This window comes from Miscanthus floridulus, chromosome 2 (assembly GCF_019320115.1).
Source record: "Miscanthus floridulus cultivar M001 chromosome 2, ASM1932011v1, whole genome shotgun sequence".
Lineage (NCBI taxonomy): Eukaryota > Viridiplantae > Streptophyta > Magnoliopsida > Poales > Poaceae > Miscanthus > Miscanthus floridulus.
The window spans coordinates 162,804,442-162,824,635 of NC_089581.1; the positions used below are offsets into that span (position 1 = coordinate 162,804,442).

Sequence of the window (20,194 nt, forward strand, 5' to 3'; positions counted from 1 at the left end):
AATTGATCATGTTAGTGTAAAATTTATCAGAGATTTAAACTTCAACCTTAAACTCATTATAATATTGTTATCATCAGCGTTAGTCAGAAAATAACAATACCATAATTTAACATAAACAAATCGGACTACTCCCCTAATTTAAACTTTCACGTTGGTTCCAATTTAATTAGAGGATAAACATAATCATAATTTACTGAATAAATATAACCGCTCTTCAAATTAAATTCTCTCGTTGGTTTGAATTTAATTAGAAGATAACAAACATTAAACTTTACAGCGGAAACATGGAAAAATTCTTTATCTACTTTTCAGAAGCATTTTATTGTACTCATCTACTCTCTGAAAAATTATTCCGTTGGTTCAAATTTTGACAGAGATTTAAACTAGACAGAATCATCAAAATTTGCTTCTGAAAATAATAAAACAAAAACTCAGTGTTTACTGTTCATTCGGCCCAGCCTGGTGAAACAGTCCGCGGCCCATCTTTGTTGCGCGGCCTAGCAGCGGCGCGCGCGCCCGTTCCCCCGCGCCCAAACTGCAACTTGGTCCTGGGCCGGGAATCTCCAATCCCGCCTGGGCGGCTTTCGGCCTAATTCGCTCTGAGCCGTCCATCTTGATCCGACGGCTAGGCGTCATTTCGCGAGATCAAAACCCTCTTGCAGTCGGCTTTCCTGAACCCTAACTCCATACCCTCTTGCGCGACAGGGGTCCATCAGCCAGGAGAACCAGCTGAGCGCCCCCGATCAGGGCGCGGATAAAGGTCCAATTGGCTGTTGGGTCAACGGGTGGAGGCCATCCTAACAGAGACTGCTTTTTTGAGCCTGTGTGTGAAAGAACTGCGCTTCTCGAAGTCAGGTCTTTTACCGAGGCTGACGTTGATGTCATTCTGGAGAGTGACGTTGTATCCAGTAGTATTGCTTAGGTTGATCAACAGAAGAGTGATGCCTTGCTGCATTTTGAAGCAATCATGTTCACAATGGGTAATCTAGCAAACATAATTCAATATCTCTCTTGATCGTGTTCTCAGCCAACAGAGTGGTCATTTGTAGACACATGGTTCACTAATCCACAAAATTATCATATCAATCAAAATTTAGTAACATAAGATTAAATCTTCCTAACTGCCCTGGTAATTCTGTTGAAAAAGAAACAGCCGATTTACAAAAGGGAAAATCAGGGTGCAAGCCCATACCTGTTGTTTCCTACAATGAGCATAAGCACGTATTTGACGTGGTGCATTGGTATCAACTGAAAGAACTCCATTGCCCATAAGCCGATGCCATAGTAGAGCACTGATAAAGTGGTCAAAATATATATCAAATCACGGTCTATAATCACCAATATAATTCATTTTATAGAATTTCATAACTCTAGCCTTGCCTGTAGTAATCAGGATTTGGCAAAAAAGTTTCTGTGTCAAGCAGTCCATAGTTGCCACCGATGAGAGTCTGCCTGCAGAACACTTTTGTGTTGTACTGAGATGCCATCCCAAGCTGATCTAGATACCTGCATTCATAAAAAGAGAAGTCCATCACAAACTCACACAACATACTCGACCCCAGCATCAGAGTTACTCATGTCACGCATGAAAAAAGGAGAGAACTGACCAGATGCTGTTGATGAATGTATTTGACACCAGTAGACCACCATTGTTGAATACACCGCCACTTTCACTGACCCAAGCAGAAGCCCATGTTCCATGCCTTTGGATGGTGAGGCTTTTCGCTGTGTGCCATTATAAAAGATGCTCCATTCCTACATGCCACCAAAAAGTTCACATGGACCCTGGTGCCATGACGCTAAACTTTCTTATCCTCCACGCCATTCCGTTCGCCTTCTGTTAGGTTTCCATCGTTTGACAGCCCTGACATACGGGCCCAACCAGTGATAATGTCCAAAATACCCTGACATACGGATCCTCGAGCCCAATTTCATAGGTTTCATTTTTCGATTTTGAGGTTTTGGGTGATGGGGATTCTTGGGCTCACTTTGCTTTTGTTTGACCGGCTCTGACTTGGGAGTGTGTGCTGCTGTCGTTAGCTCACTGGGAGCGGTAGTAGATCTGTGAAGATCAACCCCTACAAAGCCTCCGAATCTATTCGTTTTCGAAAGGTTCATGTTGGTCTCCCAGAAAGTTTTACTTTTTGGGGCACAATTTTGGTTCTAGGTTGCTCGATTTGAGCGTGGCTTTTGGGAATTTCTTGGAGGTTCCTGGTTGGGCGGTGGATCCGGCCTACGGCGATGTCTTCTGCCAACTCCCTCACCTCCGGCTGGAGCCGCCGCGCGGGGCCACCCCTTCTCCGCCCGAAGCGTGTCCGCATCTACTTCGTGGACGCCGACGCCACGGACACCGACGACTCCTCCGGTGACGAGGACAAGCGCGCCAAGTGGCGCGTGCGGGAGGTCATCCACATCGACGTGGAGGCCGCCTCAGCTCCGATGCGGGTGGTGCAGGCGCAAGAGCTGGTGCTCCCGAAGAAGCGGCCACTGCTGTCCCAGGCGGCGCCGCGCCTCGGGGGCCGGGTTCCGGCGGCGTTTCCCCGGCGTGCGGCTCTGGCTATGGGGCAAGTTCACGACGAAGATCTGTGACCCGCGCCAGCGGAAGCGCCTGTGGCTCGGCACCTTCGACACCGCCGAGGAGACCGCCGCTGCATAAGACGACGCCGCGCTCCGCCTCAAGGGCTCCCACCTCGTCACTGAGTTCCCCGCCGAGGCGCCATCTTTCCCCTGGTCGCGCATGAGGCTCCGCCCTCGCAGGGAGGACCCCTGGAAACGACAAAGGGTGCCGCGGAAGAAGACAGAGAGGCTCTCGCCCTGGCCCCGGCGGTGGCGGCGGTGCCCGCGTCGTTGGATCCACGGGCGGTGGACGGCCCCACCCTGGTCTACCTATTCACGTCGCCGACCTCCGTTCTCCATTACACCGCCGACGAGGTGCTGGCCGCACCCGCCCTACCGGCGTTCGATGTACCGTAAATCATTTACTAAAACATGTCATGAGCATCATGTTTATGTGTTAATGCGTGTAATAAAGTGTGTAGATCAATTTCTGTAACTCGAAACGATCAACTAAAATGCGAAACGAAAGTTGATTCGATAAGTCATGTTATATCACTTAGGGTTTAAAACAAATTTTTATTAAGCAAAAATGCTATAGAACATATATGTGTCACCTTAATAAAGTTGGAAGTACAAACTTTATAGATGACAGTGAAATACTTACCGTCAAAAAATGATATTACTAGCTAATATTTCCACTAGCTTAGAAATTACAAATGGAAATCAAATTCAGCTCAAAAACTAAGAAATTTTCAAGTCTGCCAACAGCTAGACATTGCTATGTTTAGCAATTTATTGTGAGAGATTAGATTAAAGGGTGGTGTAGTGTTATAGCTTGATTTGGTAGTCTCATGTGCTATCTTGAGCACGGTGAAGATGGTTTAGGTCCTAAAGCAATCGTTTGGTCGTGTTGCAATGCTTTAAAATTCGTGCGTGTCACTGTCTCAGGTTGGTTGGCGCTGGGTGTGCGGTCACCGAGCGGCCTTCTCACGCCGCTCACATGGCCGCGTCCCGCGTGGTCAATCATGCCACCACGCTTGGCCGGTCGAGCCGCCTGGGCTTGGTCGAGGCCGGCCGCAGCGAGCCATTGGCCCCGCGCCCTGCTGCTCTGCCTCATGCTGCCGTCTTGGGTACCGCCGTGGCCGCACTGTGCTACCATAGCGTCCGCACTGCCGACCCTCCTCACGTCGCGATGCTGCAGCACGGGCCACGCCGGTCGGGCGCACGTGCCTGTCGGCTAGCACCAGCGTGTGGGCCTCCCGTTCCTGCCGCTCATGTCCCGCCAGGGCAAGGACAAGACGAGCCCATCTGTCGCGCCGTCTCTCTTTCCCTCTTCTCCCTCTGTTTTCTGCCGCCATCGCGTCGTGTCACCGTGAAGCCAGAGAGCGAGCACCTCTCATCAATTCCTCGTGCTCGTGTCTCCGCCTTCACACCCCCTCTCCAGCTGACCCCACCCTGCCTTGACTCGCATCATGCCAAGCTCCAATTTTGGAGCTTTGCCCACCGCCGTGTCGTTAAGTCCCATCATCGCCCGTGCCGTGGCCATCCTCCACCACTTCACCCCGCGCTAATTCCTCTGCACCACTAGCTCGCCTTGGCTCCCTCTTCGTCATGCGCACGCTAGTTGTAGCTCTAGTGTCGCCACCTTGCTGCTGTCGCGACCGTGCCTTTTCGTTCCGCCGTTCACCTCGCAGCGCGCACGTGGCCAGACTCGCTCGGGTCATCTACGGCCGAGCCGGCTTCTCGGTAAGGTCACTAGTGAGTTGTTGTTGCTCACCCGCTACCCCTACCGCCTTGTTGTTGCTGCGGCTCACCTGAACGCTGTCGCCATTACCGTAGGGTGCCCGCTATCAGTGGAGAGGTCCTTCTACGGCGTCCTGGCTCGTGCAACCGCCGCCCATCGTCTCAGCGTCGAACCCTAGGTGAGCGTCGGCCTCGTAGATAGGTCAGCGTGGGTCCTGTGTAGGCCAGCGCAAGCACCAGTGCCGTTGTAAAGAAGAGAAATATCCGAGGGTTCCGTTGCAAAGTCGCTGTCTATAGAAATAGTAACATGGATGTAAGGAAAATGGACCCTTGGCCCATTTACTTTGGATTTTGGTGTTTGATGTCCAACACAACCAAATTGGACTAATGAATTTGCAAGTATCTATTTTGTAGTTCAATAGGGTGCAAAACGTAACTTGGACGAAGGCGACGTGATGATCCGATGATCAACACCTCAAGCAAGACCTTAGGAGCACAAGAGAAGATCCAAAAGATCAAGTAGAGTCCAAGCATGAAGATTGGAACCAAGCCGTATGCAAGATCGCGAAGAAATGAGCTCACTGTGGTGACCGGATGCAGGACCGGACGCTGGGCAAGTGGCTCGGCAAACAGGCGACCGGACGCTGGACCGGACGCTGGCGGCAACCGACCAGACGCTGGACAGCAGCGTCTGATCGATTACAGTAAGGTTCTAGAGCGACAAATCTGCGACCGGACGCGTCCGGTGGCAGGCGACCGAACGCTGGCCAATGTCCGATCAGTAAACTATCGGCTCAACGGTCAGGACGACCGGACGCGTCCGGTCAGGACGATTCAACGTCCGGTCAGTAGCAGTTTCGTGGGAGTTCGACCCCAACGGCTACTTTCTCAGTGGGGCTTATAAATACAACCCCCAACCGGCCATTTGAGGGTGTGGAGCTGAGGAAACATATCAAGGGTGTTGATACACCATTTTAGTGATCTCCACATGCATAGTGCTTAGTGTTTTATTAGGTGATATGCATAAGTGCTTTGAGAAGTACTTAGGTTGATTAGACCACCGCTTATGCGCTTGCTCTAGGTGTATGCCTAGTGTTTAGTGAGGTTTGCATACCTCTTGCCACCCCGTGCTTGCGAGCACAAGTGTTGTACATCGGAGGGGCTTGAAGTCTTGCGAGATCACACCAACCGCGCTTGCAGGTGTGGCCGCCACCGTGTACCGGAGGGAACAAGGCCCGCGGCGTTTCGGCCGGAAGCTTGATAGTGAAGACGGCGGGGAGCATCCGGGAGAGGCTTGCCGAGAGGCACATCGGAGACCCACTTGCACGTGGGGAAGGCCCGAGGCTATCCACGGAGTTACCCGACCGGGAGCTTGACCCTTGCGAGGGATTCCTTGCGAGGGGCTCCAACGAGGACTAGGGGGAAGCTTGTGTGCTTCTCGATACCTCGGTAAAAATACCGGAGTTGTCGACGGGAGTTTGCATATCTCTACCTTGCTCTTTAGCTTCCGCAATTACATTGATTACTTTACTACGCTTGTGGTAGAGATAGCAACACACTAGCAAAATCATAGTTGCACATCTAGATAGTTTATCTATTGCATAGGTTTTGCTAGGGTTAGCAAAAGAGACCATAGTTTCGAGTTAGATTTTTTAAGTTGCCTAATTCACGCCCCCTCTTAGGCGTCACGGTCCCTTCAATGGACTGCGGGTTGTTTTGCTCCAAGTCCAGGGGCGTTTTTGGTAATGTGCCAGCGCGCGTGGGATTTCCCCGCCGTGGGCCGCCTCACGCTGCAGGCCGCGCCTGTCGGCCGCCGCGCGCTGCCCCGCGTGGGCCGCGTTGCCGAAAGCGGTTTACCTTTTTCGTGGAAAAATAGAAATAGCTTTTCATTTTAATTCTAAGCTGAACTTTAATAATTAATATAAAATAATGTTCATATCCAAAAATTATGAAACAAATTTTGTTAAGTTCCTAAAATTGTGCTCTACTTGTTAGTGTATTTAGTTCATATATATACTTGTTGATACATGGAGCTATTAAATCAATTGAGAGTGCTTAATATTATTAGGTTAAATATTATAGGAACTTTTGTGGCAAAATGGAGATAGCTTTAGCTTTGACAATTTTACAGTAGCTTTATGGTATTATTATGTGCTTACTGTAATTTTTGTAGCCCTCCCTAAAATAGGACTATTTAATATGGTAGCTAAATTCACATTAAGGCTAAATGGATAATGGCATGATATTGGTTTATAAAAATTAAGCACTTGTAGGGTGAGCTTGGAATCTATTTGATAGAGATAATGATTAACTTAGTATTTTAGTCATTAAAGCTAGCTTAGTACCTTAGCATGTGTATTCTTATTTTAAGAGTTGTTGTTGCCAAAATGCTAAGTGTTGCATCATCATTGAATGCATGTAGAGAACGAGTTGGCGGAGATCGTGGCCATGTGAGATCACGAGTTCGAGGATGAAGGAATCATGACGCCTAAGAGGGGTGAATTAGGCAACTTAATTATCTAACTCCGAAACTATAGTCTCTTTTTCTAAACCTAGCAAAACCTATGCAAAATATAAACTATCTAAATGTGCAACTACGGTTTTGCTAGTGTGTTGCTACCTCTACCGCAAAAGGAGTAATACAATCAATGTAAATGTGGAAGCTAAACAGCAAGGTAGAGATATGCAAACTCCCGTTGACGACTTCGGTATTTTTACCGAGGTATCGAGAAGCGCTCAAGCTTTCCCCTAGTCCTCGTTGGAGCCCCTCGCAAGGAATCCCTCGCAAGGGCCAAGCTCTCGGTCGGGTAACTCCGTGGATAGCCTCGGGCCTTCCCATGCGCAAGTGGGTCTCCGACGTGCCTTCCGGCAAGCCTCTCCCGGATGCTCCCCGCCGTCTTCACTATCAAGCTTCCGACCGAAACACCATGGGCCTTGTTCCCTCCGCTACACGGTGGCGGCCACACCACAAGCGCGGTTGGTGTGATCTCGCAAGACTATAAGCCCTCCGATGTACAACAATAGTGCGCGCAAGCACCGAATGGTAAGAGGTATGCAAACCTCACTAAACACTAGGCCTAAACCTAGAGCAAGCGCATAAGCGGTGGTCTAATCAACCTAAGCACTTCGCAAAGCACCTACGCTAATCACCTAATAAAACACTAAGCACTATGCAAGTGGAGATCACTAAAATGGTGTATCAACATCCTTGTATGTTTCCTTAGCTCTACTCTTACCAAATGGCCAGTTGGGGTTGTATTTATAAGCCCCACTGAGAAAGTAGCCGTTGGGGACGAAATCCCGCTTTTCTGCTACTGACCGGACGCTGGAGTTGTCCTGATCGGACGCGTCTGGTCGTCCCGACCATTGGAGCCACGAACAACTGATCGGACGCTGCTAGCGTCCGATCACATTTTCGCCGCTCAGGAACCTCTCTGTACTCGACCGGACTCTGCTGTCCTACGTTTGGTCGATTTTGCCGCCAGTGTCCGGTCCAGCGTCTGGTCGCTGCTGTTGACATCTGTTTGCCGAGCCTCTTAATCGGAGCGTCTAGTCACTTTCCTCCAGCGTCCGGTCCCGCGTCCGGTCACTTCTGTGAGCTCGTTTCTTCGCGTTCTTGCGTACGGCTTGGTTTCTATCTTCGTGCTTAGACTTTACTTGATATCTTGGGTCTTCTCTTGTGCTTCTAAGATCTTGCTTATGGTGTTGATCATCGGATCATCACGTTGCCTTCGTCCAAGTCACATCTTGCACCCTATTGAACTATAAAACAATCACTTGCAAATTCATTAGTCCAATTTGGTTATGTTGGTCATCAATACACCAAAATCCAAAGTAAATGGGCCTAGGATCCATTTTCCTTACAATCTCCCCCTTTTGGTGATTGATGACAACACGACCAAAGCAAGCAAATAATAGAATTTTGAAATTTAAAAACTACCTACTTGCTAGGATGCAATGGCAAGGGGCAAGATTATATGATGTTAAAAATACTACTTGTAAGACTCCTATACAAACTTATCTTGCCCTTGCAAATGTCCCTATGTGGTATTATGGATTTAAGCCTTGCTTCCTACAAATTCTCCCCATTACATAGACTAATCCATAATCCGCTATTCTCCTTTTCTCGGACCATTACCACTTATAGACCATTACCACTTGTAGATTATTATGATCTAGCTCATGGTCCTACAAATTAATGCTTGCTTTTGGTCATCTAAATTCTCCCCCTTTGAAATCAAATACCAAAAAGAAAGATATTAGTAGCACAAGGGAGGGTCATACTTTGTGATCCTTTGTGTGTAGAGTGAAATAGATAACAAAATTTGACTCTCACATTATATAGACTAAGCTCCCCCTAAATATATGCATGCATATGATAGAAGGCAAAGCATATGCATAATTGACAAAGTATTGCACAAGGGAATTTAATCTATATAATGCATGAAGAAAGCATATAAATATCAAAATGAAATCAACATGATGATATTGGTTTAGAAATACCATATGTAGAAATCAATTTGATTTCTAACACTTGCAATCGGTGGTGGATATTTGAAGTATGATGCTTAACTCCGGGGACTCCATTTTCCTTGCAATGAGACTACTATACACATGATAAGCTTGAAAAGGTGTTAGTCTCAAAGCATCCAACTTGTAGAGTAACCTCCCCCTAAATTTGTGCACACAAGTATGGAATACTTATAGGAAACATGCACATTGATTTTAGAATAAAAAATACTACTTGAAAGATGACATCACATGAATGTGAGAGTCATTTTCGAAGGCAATATTCAGGAGAAATTATCTACAATTTGGACTTTGGCACATATTAGATGAACAATTGAAGGACAAGCTATGTGTCATGCTCCTAAATAATTTTAAACCATATAGGATTGCTCTAAGGAATAAGAATGAAACCGAGCAAGCCTACCATATGAAATACCTAGTGTATGCATGACAAAATATATAAGAATGCAAATGCAAATCTAGACATGAAGAGTAACTAGATGCTAAAAGATACCAATTATGGGAAAAATTTAAATCTAATACCAATTGAAGTAAATTGAATCTAGTTACCTAACATGGGAAGGGGAATTTGGGTCCATAGTATTCACTAACCCACTTGGCAATGTCTTTGTCCATCATGATGCACCCCATGAAATGCATCCACACTTTGCCAAGTCTCCAAATTCCCCGAAGTCCATAGGACTTCTCACTTCCCTTTCGGGATCCAAACCTTTTTGGTGCTCTTCATGTTGGAGATGATTTCCTTTGGCACCCAAAAGCGTTTGACCCCATTGTTGGCTTGCTTGTTCACCTTGATAGCCACCACCTTGTCATTTTTCTTCATCTTCAAGAGATAAGGTGTGGAGGCCTTCTTGTCCACCTTATTGGTGTAGGTGTTGGAGAGCTTGCTTGTTTGCTTCTTCTCTTTCTTCTTTGCTCCTCCCCCATTCTTCACCTTGCACTCATAGGACTTGTGACCTTCCTTGTGGCACACGTAGCAAACCATGGTTTGTCCTTCATCAAGCTTCTTCACTCTCTTGACGGTGTTATCTTGATGAAGTTGGGCTTGCTTCGCCTTGCCTTTTACTTGCGTCAAGTCCTTGGTGAGGCGAGCTACTTCTTGCTTGAGTTGCTCATTCTCCTTTTGCAACCTCTTGTGTGCATGTATCTACAACAACCTTCTCAACATAAACTTGGTTGCACAAAGATGAGTCTAAACATAAATCATTACAAGAAGTAAAGGCATTCCTTTTTAGACATGTTAAAGATAGAACTTTTCTTTTTAGATGCCTCGGTGGGGGTTGTAATAACGGCTTCAAGTTTAGCAACTTTATTAGTTAGCTCATCACAATGTTTGCACATGGTTTCCATTTTAGCAAGTAAACTTTTATAAGCATCTTATGAGCTAGCTAACTTTTCTTTTAATTTTTCATTTTTCTTTACAAGTTGCTCATCATTGATTGTGCATGCATTTGTTGTTGCACTAGCCTTAAGTTGCTCAATTTAAGCAAATAGTTCAACATTGAGATTAGAAAAGTTCTCATATTGTTCAAGCAAAAGTTTTGTATGCTTCTTGTAAACTATTTAGCTTTTCTTTTAATTTTTTCGAGCTTTTTTGTTGACTAGTGCAAACTTTAGCATAATTAAGATTTTGTTGCACAATTTCATCATAAGAAGGCATTTCATCATCACTATCACTCTCACTAGAGGATGAGCTTTCATTACCTCGTGCCATAAGGCACACACGAGAAGAGCTTGATGATCATTGCTTGCGGCCTCGCCTCTTGTGATGGTATTCTTCTTCACTTGAACAATCATCCCATGACCTTATTGATGTGAGGGATTGATTCTTGCACACCTTCTTCTTTGTCTTGGGTGTGGGCTTGTTTGGACAAACTTCCACAAAGTGCCCCAACTCGCCGCATCCATACCATCCTTCTCTTTCTTTACTCATTTTTTTGATTGGTGAAAATGAGATATTGGATTTGGATGGGCACACCCTTGACATTGAGCCTTTGGATCATCTTCTCCACCTTGTTGATTAGTTTGATTGATTCTTCATCAAGGTCAGGAGGTGGATGAGGAAGATTCATCATCTTCACTTGAATCATCATCATCATCCTCATTTTCTTCTTCATCTTCACTTGAGGAGCTTGAGCTTGAGCTTGTCCCAACTTGCTTGCCCTTCATCTTCTTTTTCTCGCTACATGCAAGAGCTTTGCCTTTGCTCGATGAAGAGGCTTCGCCTTGACCCATCTTACGTGACTATTTTAAATACCACTATCTTGCTAATGACTATGCCCAGGGTCATGGTGCTCAAGTTCTCCATGTTGTGAAGGATGGTGATTATGCTTGCATATTTATTTTGTGGTAGCACAGAGATAATCTTCCTCACGATGTCCGCATCATCTAGCTTTGTTAATCCTATTGAATGGAGCTCATTGATAATTAGATTGAAACGAGAATACATATCACGAACGAGCTCATCATCATTCATTGTAAAGGAATCATTTTGTTTAGCTAGACAATGTTTTTGCTCACGGACATTACTTGTGCCGTCATGGAGCTCTTGAAGTTTTAACCAAATTTCATGTGCCGTATTTAAAGTGAACACTTGGTTAAACACATCCATGCTAAATGATTCAAACAACAATTCTTATCTCTAGCATTAAATGAATTTCCTTTTCTTCACTCTTTGTGGGTTTATCGAGATTCTTAATGGGTTTCATCCCATCCGAGTGACTCTCCAAACTCCTAAATCAACCGCCTCAAGGTAGAAAGCCATTCTAGCTTTATAATAGGGAAAGTTAGTGCCGTCAAAGTGTGGAGGCCTAGAGGTATCCATCCCAACCACTCTAAATAGTGTCGGTCAAGACGGTTAAGCAAAGTCAATGAGCTGGCTCTGATACATGAAGAACCGTGACGCCTAAAGGGGGGGGTAATTAGCACTATATTACTCTAAAACTATGGCCCTTTCTAATCATCAAACCTATGCAAAGATACACTATCTAAATGTGCAATTTGCTAGTGTGTTGCATTAAAGAGAATAACATCATGTAAATGTAGAAGCTACAAGGTAGACAACTCCCGTTGAGACTTCGGTATTTTTACATATCGAGAAGCTCTCAAGCTCCCCCCTAGTCTCGTGAGCCCCCACAGAATGCCCTTCGGCAAGGACCCGGGCTCCCCACACGCAGTGGGTCTCTGACGTGCCTTCCGGCAAGCCTCTCCCAGATGCTCCCCGCCGTCTTCACTATCAAGCTTCTGGTCAAAACACTGCAGACCTTGTTCCCTTCGGTACATGGTGGCGGCCACACCATAAACACGGTTGGTGTGATCTCGCAAGACTACAAGCCCCTCCGATGTACAACAATAGTGCGCGCAAACACCGAGTGGTAAGAGGTATGCAAACCTCACTAAACACTAGGCCTAAACCAAGAGCAAGCGCATAAGCGGTAGTCTAATCAACCTAAGCACTTCGCAAAGCACCTACGCTAATCACCTAATAAAACACTAAGCACTATGCAAGTGGAGATCACTAAAATGGTGTATCAACGCCCTTGGTATGTTTCCTTGGCTCCACTCTTACCAAATGACCGGTTGGGGTTGTATTTATAAGCCCCACTGAGAAAGTAGCCGTTGGGGACGAAATCCTGCTTTTCTGCTACTGACCGGACGCTGGAGTCGTCCTGATCGGACGTGTCCGGTCGTCCCGACCGTTGAAGCCACGAACAATTGATCGGACGCTACTAGCATCCGGTCACTTGCCACCAGACGCGTCAGGTCGCATTTTCGCCACTTAGGAACCTCTCTGTACTCGACTGGACTCTGTTGTCCTGTGTCCGATCGATTTTGCCGTCAGCGTCTGGTCCAGCGTCCAGTCGCTGCTGCTGACGCCTGTTTGCCAAGCCTCATGATTAGGAGCGTCCTGTCACTTTCCTCCAGCGTCTGGTCCAGCATCCGGTCACTTTTGTGAGCTCGTTTCTTTACGTTCTTCCGTATGACTTGGTTCCTATCTTCATGCTTGGACTTTGCTTGATATCTTGGGTCTTCTCTTGTGCTTCTAAGGTCTTGCTTATGGGGTTGATCATCGGATCATCACTGTTGCCTTCGTCCAAGTCACATCTTGCACCCTATTAAACTACAAAACAATCATTTGCAAATTCATTAGTCCAATTTGATTGTGTTGGTCATCAATACACCAAAATCCAAAGTAAATGAGCCGAGGGTCCATTTTCCTTACAGAGGAAATCATCAAGGTGTACGAGGAAGAGATTCTCGTGTAGGAGGAGGTCCTAGAGCCACCACTGACTGACTGAGCTGACACCCCACCGACCCTAAGGCAAGCCCCGGTGCATAACCCTTATTTTGAATGTTCACTATATATATATATATATGTGATGTGCAATTATGTTACCGGATTTATATTGAAACTACATGCATAGATAACCTACCTATGAGTCCTACTAGCATAGATCGAGTAGCTGCTATGCTTAGGATATCGGTAGCGTGAGTAACCTATCGCTACTCACAATATGTGATTATTACTATCACTCTCATGGTAAAATAGTGAAAAGAAATGGAGATTGGGTAGGGATATGGTATGGGTATTGGTGGGTGTAAGAGGTTGTGTCCCACGACCAACGAGGCATAGCTTGGTTACACTGCTTTCTCTGTCCGTGTCGGTTAAGGACCGACCATTGCATTGGATTCTAGTCAGGTCACAGACTTATTATCCTGAGCATATACTTGCTTATGGGAGGGGGAAGGCTTGTTGCTGTCTTGTCGTGGGTTCTGGCTCTTTCCGGACCAACTGATTGGAGGCGGGGATGGTGGAGGTCTAAGCACCACACTGAGTCAGGGACTCAGGTGTGGGGGCTTGGAGTCCATGTTTAGACGGGGACCTGGACCCCTTGATAGGAGAGTGGTGGGTTGGTCCTGCTTGTGCCTGGGGTACAAGCGGAGCATGTGTTTCGGGGTACCTAGCTAGGCTACATTGATTCACGAATCATCTTGTAATATGGTATGACTTGTCTACGATCTAGCACCGTAGTAAGAACTGAAAGATGAAAGGTGGTGAAATGGATCTGATTGCTCAACTCTTGCTTGAAAGTAGAACATGTGCTTACATAGAATGGTTAGCTAAGGAACTAATCACGACTGCTAATAAAATACATACATAAGGATTCACTGCTAGTAATGCTTTTGCAAAAAGGAAACCTAACAAACCATAAAGCTTATCATATCCTTTGGAGTCAGGAAATTATTCCCACTAGTTGGGTAAGTCTTGGGACTACATTGTGTACTCAGGGTTTATTTACGCCTGTTGCAGGTGCATCTTGAGAAATGGCTATTGTGTGGAGGATTCTTCTGGCGGGCATAGACGAATCCTTGTATCTTATCGTTAGATGTTTATTTTAATTCCGTACTCTAAACTTGGTATTGTAATAATGTATTTTTGAGAACTCTTGTTGTATAAAATAGACTAAGTATTGTAAACTCATACTCATTATTGGATCCTGGATGAAAAACGTGGAATTGTTCGAGTTCTCCCTTCGGGTGTCTGGTGGAAGACGAGCGCCTCTGGAAGCATGCTATTTCGGGCGGTTCTACCACAGGTGGTATCAGAGCCAATAATGAGTCTACAAGTTTCATAACTCTTTTCAAAACCTAAAATTTGATCAACAAAAGTTTTGCGAAAAGTAGGATGCGATAAAATCATGTAAATAAGTATACGCCACTGTAATATGGTCTATCTAGGATAGCGGTACTGGTTTTATCTAATCAATTTTCTACAGGTACACTGACTTACGCCGCGTAAGAATCATTTAGCAAGCAGAAAGTGAGTGTGCGATGTGCTGAATTTTTTTGTGAATGCCGCTATATTCGGCTTGAGTGAACGGGTAGGCAGATGCATGCATCATGAAAAGAGAATCTTGCTTAAACTAAACTTCCCCCACACGTATAATTTGGATTAGTGAAGTGATAGGATAACCTAAAAGAATGCTTTAATAAAAGTCTTATCATTTCTCTAAATCTCTTGTTCCTAATCTGGAGGTGTTGTCCCTAATGGTTGGTTCGTATTTGTTTACATATCAACCTGAGGTCTGATCGCGGGAGTACCAGTGCTGGGAAGGGCCGTGGCCTTGGCGAAGGCCAAGGTGAAAGTGGTTCGTGGCAATGAGAATGGCAACGGGGAGAGCCACAAGACCCCACTTCTGGCTCCTCCTCTGCCAGCACCACCTCCGATGACCCATGCGGAGATGATGGCGGAGATGTTGGCTACTCGACGTGAGTCAGCCCGTGCCTTGGAGATGTGATGAGGACATGATACCCATGCATATGACCATGTTTGGCGCATGGTATGGAGGGGTAGGAGGCCAGCAAGGGTGTCTAAGTCAAGAAGTAGGACTGAGGCTAACTCGGTTTGAATCCTCGAGGTGGAGGCCCAAAGCAACTCAAGTTCGAGTCTGCCTCGGCCTTCCAGGACCAGTCTGCCTTAAACTGGTCACCCAGGACGCATCCAGACTCTATTTTCGACGATCCACATATGGTTGGAAAGCTAATTTGATAAGGAAGCCTATCCAAGTGGTCTCACGTCAAAATACCTTCGGAATCAACAGAAATTGTCAAAACAAGTCAGCATCTAGAATCTATCAGGGTGCTGTGACACCGTCTTTTGATTCGTTGGACCGTGTATCGTGTTTGGGCCCATTAGGGGGCACGTCCAGGGGGGTGACGTCCAAGACTCTATAAATAGCAGCCGTCACTCTCCTTAGAGTTTGGTTTAATTCTTGATTTCCTCGTAAAACAGACGTCGTTTTGCTGTAACTGGTCACCCAGGATGCATCCGGACTCCGTTTTCGACGATCCACGTATGGTTGGAAAGCTATTTTGATAAGGAAGCCAATCAAAGTGGTCTCACGTCAAAAGACCTTCGGAATCAATGGAAATCGTCGAAACAATTCAGCATCCAGAATCTGTCAGGATGCTGCGACACCGTATTTTGGTTCGTTGGACCGCGTATCGTGTTTGGCCCATTAAGGGGCGCATCCAGGGGGTGACGCCCAAGACTCTATAAATAGCAGTCGTCGCTCTCCTTAGGGTTTGGGTTTGGTTTAGTTCTTGATTTTCTCGTGAAACAGACGTTGTTTTGCTGCAACTGTGCCGCCAATGCTACTTGCTGTGAACCAGGGCCCCAGTTCTTGATCTTGTTCGTCTATGGCGATTAGTCCTTTCAAATAAAGACTTGAACTCATTTTTGTTATCATAAACTTCATATTTATTTGCAATTTCAGATTGTGTTCATCCTGTTTTTTGCTTGTGTTCTCGATTCGTTTGCAGGAAAGCCTTCTCGGCGAGGTCAATCGCGTTCGCGTGGTTGATAACCAACGGAGCAGTGGTGTAACGGTTGTGGGGGTCCAAATCAGTCTTGGTTCAAAGCCTAGATCGTGAACGTCGAGTCTCCACCAATCGACGCTATCATACCTTTCGAAAGATCAGGCCTTGTCTACATCAAGTGGTATCAGAGCCCTTGTTGCCCGTTAGGTATAACTTTGTTTTCCCCTTTAGATTGTTACTATTTTTGCATTACCTATCATCCACAAAAAGCCAAAAAAATATACACCGCCACATATTCCCCATCCTATAGCCTCGTTGTGCCTTTGCAATTATTTTTAATTTCAGTTTGCTTTATTGAACTGCCGTCCCTCGCCGCGTCTTAGTGTTCGTTGTGTTCTGATCTTGTTCTTGGTCTAGTGTCATGTCTTGTCTTCTAGTGTGGTGATAGTTTGTTCCTTTTCGCCAAATCTTGCATCCATGTTGGTTGTTATGTGAGTAAATTGAGGAAAAAGAATAAGTCAAGTTGAGAGAGACATATAGTACAAATCTTTATCCTGATCCTTATTTCCACATTTAAAAAGGATATCTCATCTGATCTCCACGGTTGTAGCTGGTGGATTATTCTTGTGCACAGTTAGAAAGAAAGGAAAGCATTAATTGGCAGTTATAGTCTCCTTTGGAAATAATATGCTCACAAGATTTTCTACTGTTGGTTAGTTGTGATCCTTGTTGGGCATCTCTTTGGTTTTTCCTTGCGCTAATCCAAAAAGAAAGTTCATGTCACGGTGTCCACGCCTAGGCAGTCTGACTGCTGATATTGCTTTGCTGGCCGAGAGTTTAGATCATGCTACAGTGTAGCTTCTTGATATTTTTATTTACAATTATTTTTGCAGCACTTTTTCTGAGTAAAAAAAAAAGAAAGAGTTAAAGGCAAAGAGGTGCAAAAACCAAAAGAAGGAAAAAAAGCCGCACCTAAAAACAAAAGAGAGAGAAAAAAATAAAGAAGGAAAGAAAAAGAAAGTGAAAAATAGTTCAGAAGTGCTTGCATCCTTTTGAGTCCTTGTGCTAAGTTGTATTGTATTGCTTGCTTGAACTAGGTCCAGGACAAGTTTAGGCCAGCGACATAGACTAGCTTGGGACTACTTTTCAATCTTGTAATTTTTGAATTAAATTATTGCTATTCCTTGCTACTATATTGTGCCTGTCCAAGCTCCACTTTCTTCTAATCAAGTACCGGTTCGCCTTGCAACTGTTACACTCAAGCTACAACGGTATTACAGTCACTGACCGATTACACCACCTGTTGCTTTGGTAAGAACACTTATAAGACCGTGGTAAGATGCTTGAGAGTTGAGTGCCTTGTTTTTCCTTGTCCACAACCTAAGTAGTTGATAGGGATAACACTTTTGTGTTGTCTTTTGCTGTCTTCTAACAATGACAGGTTATTCATATCCACCGACTTATGATGATATAGGTGCTGATAAGTACATAGAGTGGGAAATTGCCATAGATAACATATTTGCTACTCACTTTATGTGTCCAAGGAGGAAGGTAAAAAATACAGCTAGTGTTTTGCGACATTCTGCTTTATCTTCGTGGGAGTCTTGAGATCCTTCTAATAAACCTCAAACTTAGAATGATATGAAACTCCTTATGCGAGAAACCTTTGTTAATCCACCTCCTGTTTTGACTTCATATGCTGAGGTGCACCATTTAGAGGAAGAGTCTGTTATTATTCCTCTTGCTATGACTAACCTTCTGCAGGATAATGTACATAAGCGAGAGGATGACATGGAAGAAAATGAGGAGCTCACAACCTTATATGCAAATTCAGAACCATCACTTCACAATGTGCCTATTACTCCTGCTGAAAACACAGGTAATGTCCATGGTGCTACACTCACGGAAGGTGAGAATTGTTTTAATGTACTAAATTTTTTCACAAACCATGCTATCATAGAGCAATTGTTAGTGGAACCCTCTATTGATTTATCTTTGTCCCATGATAATTTGCTTGATGATCCTTGTGATAAAGATGAATTGGTTAATGATGCTTTAGTTTTACATGTTTTGGAACCAATCACTTGTGCTGAAAATAAACATGTTATTCATATTGCTACTAAGACCGATGAGCTCAAGCTGTTGTCTTCTTTACATACTTTGGGTTACATTGAATTTGATGTTTTGTGTAACCTAGATTATTTGGAGGGGAGCCTTTTTAAATATGCTGATTTGCCTTGGTTTTCTAAACGCACGTATCATGTTATTAGCAAATATAACAACAAAGAACAATATATGATACATCGAGTATATGTTCGTAGTAATATGAATTTTTCTTTTGTTGTACAAGATTATGATCGTTTAGAGGACAGCCATAATAATACAAATATTTTCTCATGTTCCTCAAAGAAACAAGTTCACTTCCAAGAAGAGGATCATTGTTGGTTGCTACCTATGTCTGCTAGACCATCTATTCCTGTATTGTCTTTGGTTAGTTCTAATCTTTTGTAGGATAGTATTGACATACATCGTGTGCATTCGGATCATGGAGTCTACATGCTTGTTGAAATTTTTATGCGAGATGACATGCTAGAAACTTGGAAACATGGTCACGTTCCTTCTCACAATTATTTCAGTTCCCTTTGTCTTCGCACCCCCATTCTCCTTTGTGTTGTGCAGGGTCAGTTTCAAGCGCAATCGATGCCGAGGACGGCTTTTCGTCAAGAAGGAGAGGATGATGAGGACATGACACCTGTGCATATGACCATGTTTGGCGTATGGTATGGAGGGGTAGGAGGCCAGCAAGGGTGTCTAAGTCAAGAAGGAGGTCTGAGGCTAATTCGGTTTGAATCCCCGAGGTGGAGGCCCAAAGCAACTCAAGTTCAAGTCTGCCTCAGCCTCTAGGACCAGTCTAGCCTTAAACTGGTCACCCAGGATGCATCCGGACTCCGTTTTCGACGATTCCACATATGGTTGGAAAGCTATTTTGATAAGGAAGCCAATCAAAGTGGTCTCACGTCAAAAGACCTTCAGAATCAATGGAAATCGTCAAAACAATTCAGCATCCAGAATCTGCCAGGGTGCTGCGACACTGTATTTTGGTTCGTTGGACCGCGTATCGTGTTTGGCCCATTAAGGGGCGCGTCCAGGGGGTGACGCCCAAGACTCTATAAATAGCAGTCGTCGCTCTCCTTAGGGTTTAGGTTTGGTTTAGTTCTTGATTTCCTCGTGAAACAGACGTTATTTTGCTGCAACTGTGCCGCCAAGGCTACTTGCTGTAAACCAGGGCCCCAATTCTTGATCTTGTTCGCCTGTGGCGATTAGTCCTTTTGAATAAAGACATAAACTCCTTTTTGTTATCATAAGCTTCATATTTATTTGCAATTTTAGATTGCGTTCATCCCAGTTCTTGCTTGTGTTCTCGATTCGCTTGCATGAAAGCCTTCTTGGCGAGGTCAATCGTGTTCGCGTAGGTTGATAACCAACGGAGCAGTGGTGTAACGGTGACGGAGGTCCAAATCAGTCTTGGTTCAAAGCCTAGATCGTGAACGTCGAGTCTCCACCAATCGACGCTATCATACCTTTCGGAAGATTGGGCCTTGTCTACATCAAGATGCTTGCCCAGGCCATTGGTGGCTTCGCCCGTGGGGGCCATGGAGGCAATGGCAGGAACAGGGGTGGTGCCCGTGGTCCCAAGGGTCCCTATTCTTACTAGGATTTTCTAAAGACGCACCCACCCACGTTCACGCCAACTGCTAAGCCTCTAGATGCGGAGCATTGGCTTCGTATTCTGGAGCAGAAGTTCCTACTACTCACTGTAACAGAAGAACAGAAGGTGCGCTTTGCAGCGCAGCAGTTGCTGGGTTCTGTAGTGCATGGTGGAACACGTTCAATGCCATGTAGTCGGTGGACCACCGTATGACTTGGCAGGAGTTTACCGCTGCTTTCAAAGAGTACTACATTCCTGCTGGTGTGCTAAACAGGAAGTTGACGGAGTTTCTAGACCTGAAGCAAGGGAGTATGTCTGTGATGGATTATGTGAACA

The 20,194-nt window shown here is 45.2% G+C and overlaps 2 protein-coding genes and 1 pseudogene across 7 annotated transcripts in view; 1 reads left to right on the top strand and 2 right to left on the bottom strand.

Moving 5' to 3' along the window:
- On the bottom strand, nt 1–1,825 carry LOC136513641 (heparanase-like protein 1). Its single transcript, XM_066507611.1, has 5 exons — nt 1,785–1,825; nt 1,608–1,703; nt 1,381–1,506; nt 1,193–1,292; nt 1–949 (listed from the first exon to the last, which is right to left on the bottom strand). The coding sequence occupies exons 1-5, from the start codon at nt 1,823–1,825 to the stop codon at nt 779–781; spliced, it is 534 nt and encodes a 177-aa protein (XP_066363708.1). The 3' UTR covers nt 1–778.
- LOC136535526 (heparanase-like protein 2) overlaps nt 1–20,194 on the bottom strand; it is a 32,771-nt gene that overhangs the window by 278 nt on the left and 12,299 nt on the right. Inside the window, exon 7 of one of the 6 annotated variants that reach the window (XM_066527798.1) lies at nt 7,311–9,986. The exons of 1 other annotated variant lie outside the window; for it this stretch is intronic. In XM_066527798.1, the coding sequence (XP_066383895.1) occupies nt 9,922–9,986 (65 nt within the window). In that variant the 3' untranslated portion in view covers nt 7,311–9,921. Of the gene's footprint in view, nt 1–7,310; nt 9,987–12,343; nt 12,950–17,187; nt 17,908–20,194 lie in introns of those variants that run through there. 4 more of the 6 variants (XM_066527799.1, XM_066527803.1, XM_066527797.1 and 1 more) reach the window with 4 other exon arrangements.
- Nucleotides 1,611–5,368, top strand: LOC136535527 (ethylene-responsive transcription factor CRF3-like; annotated as a pseudogene).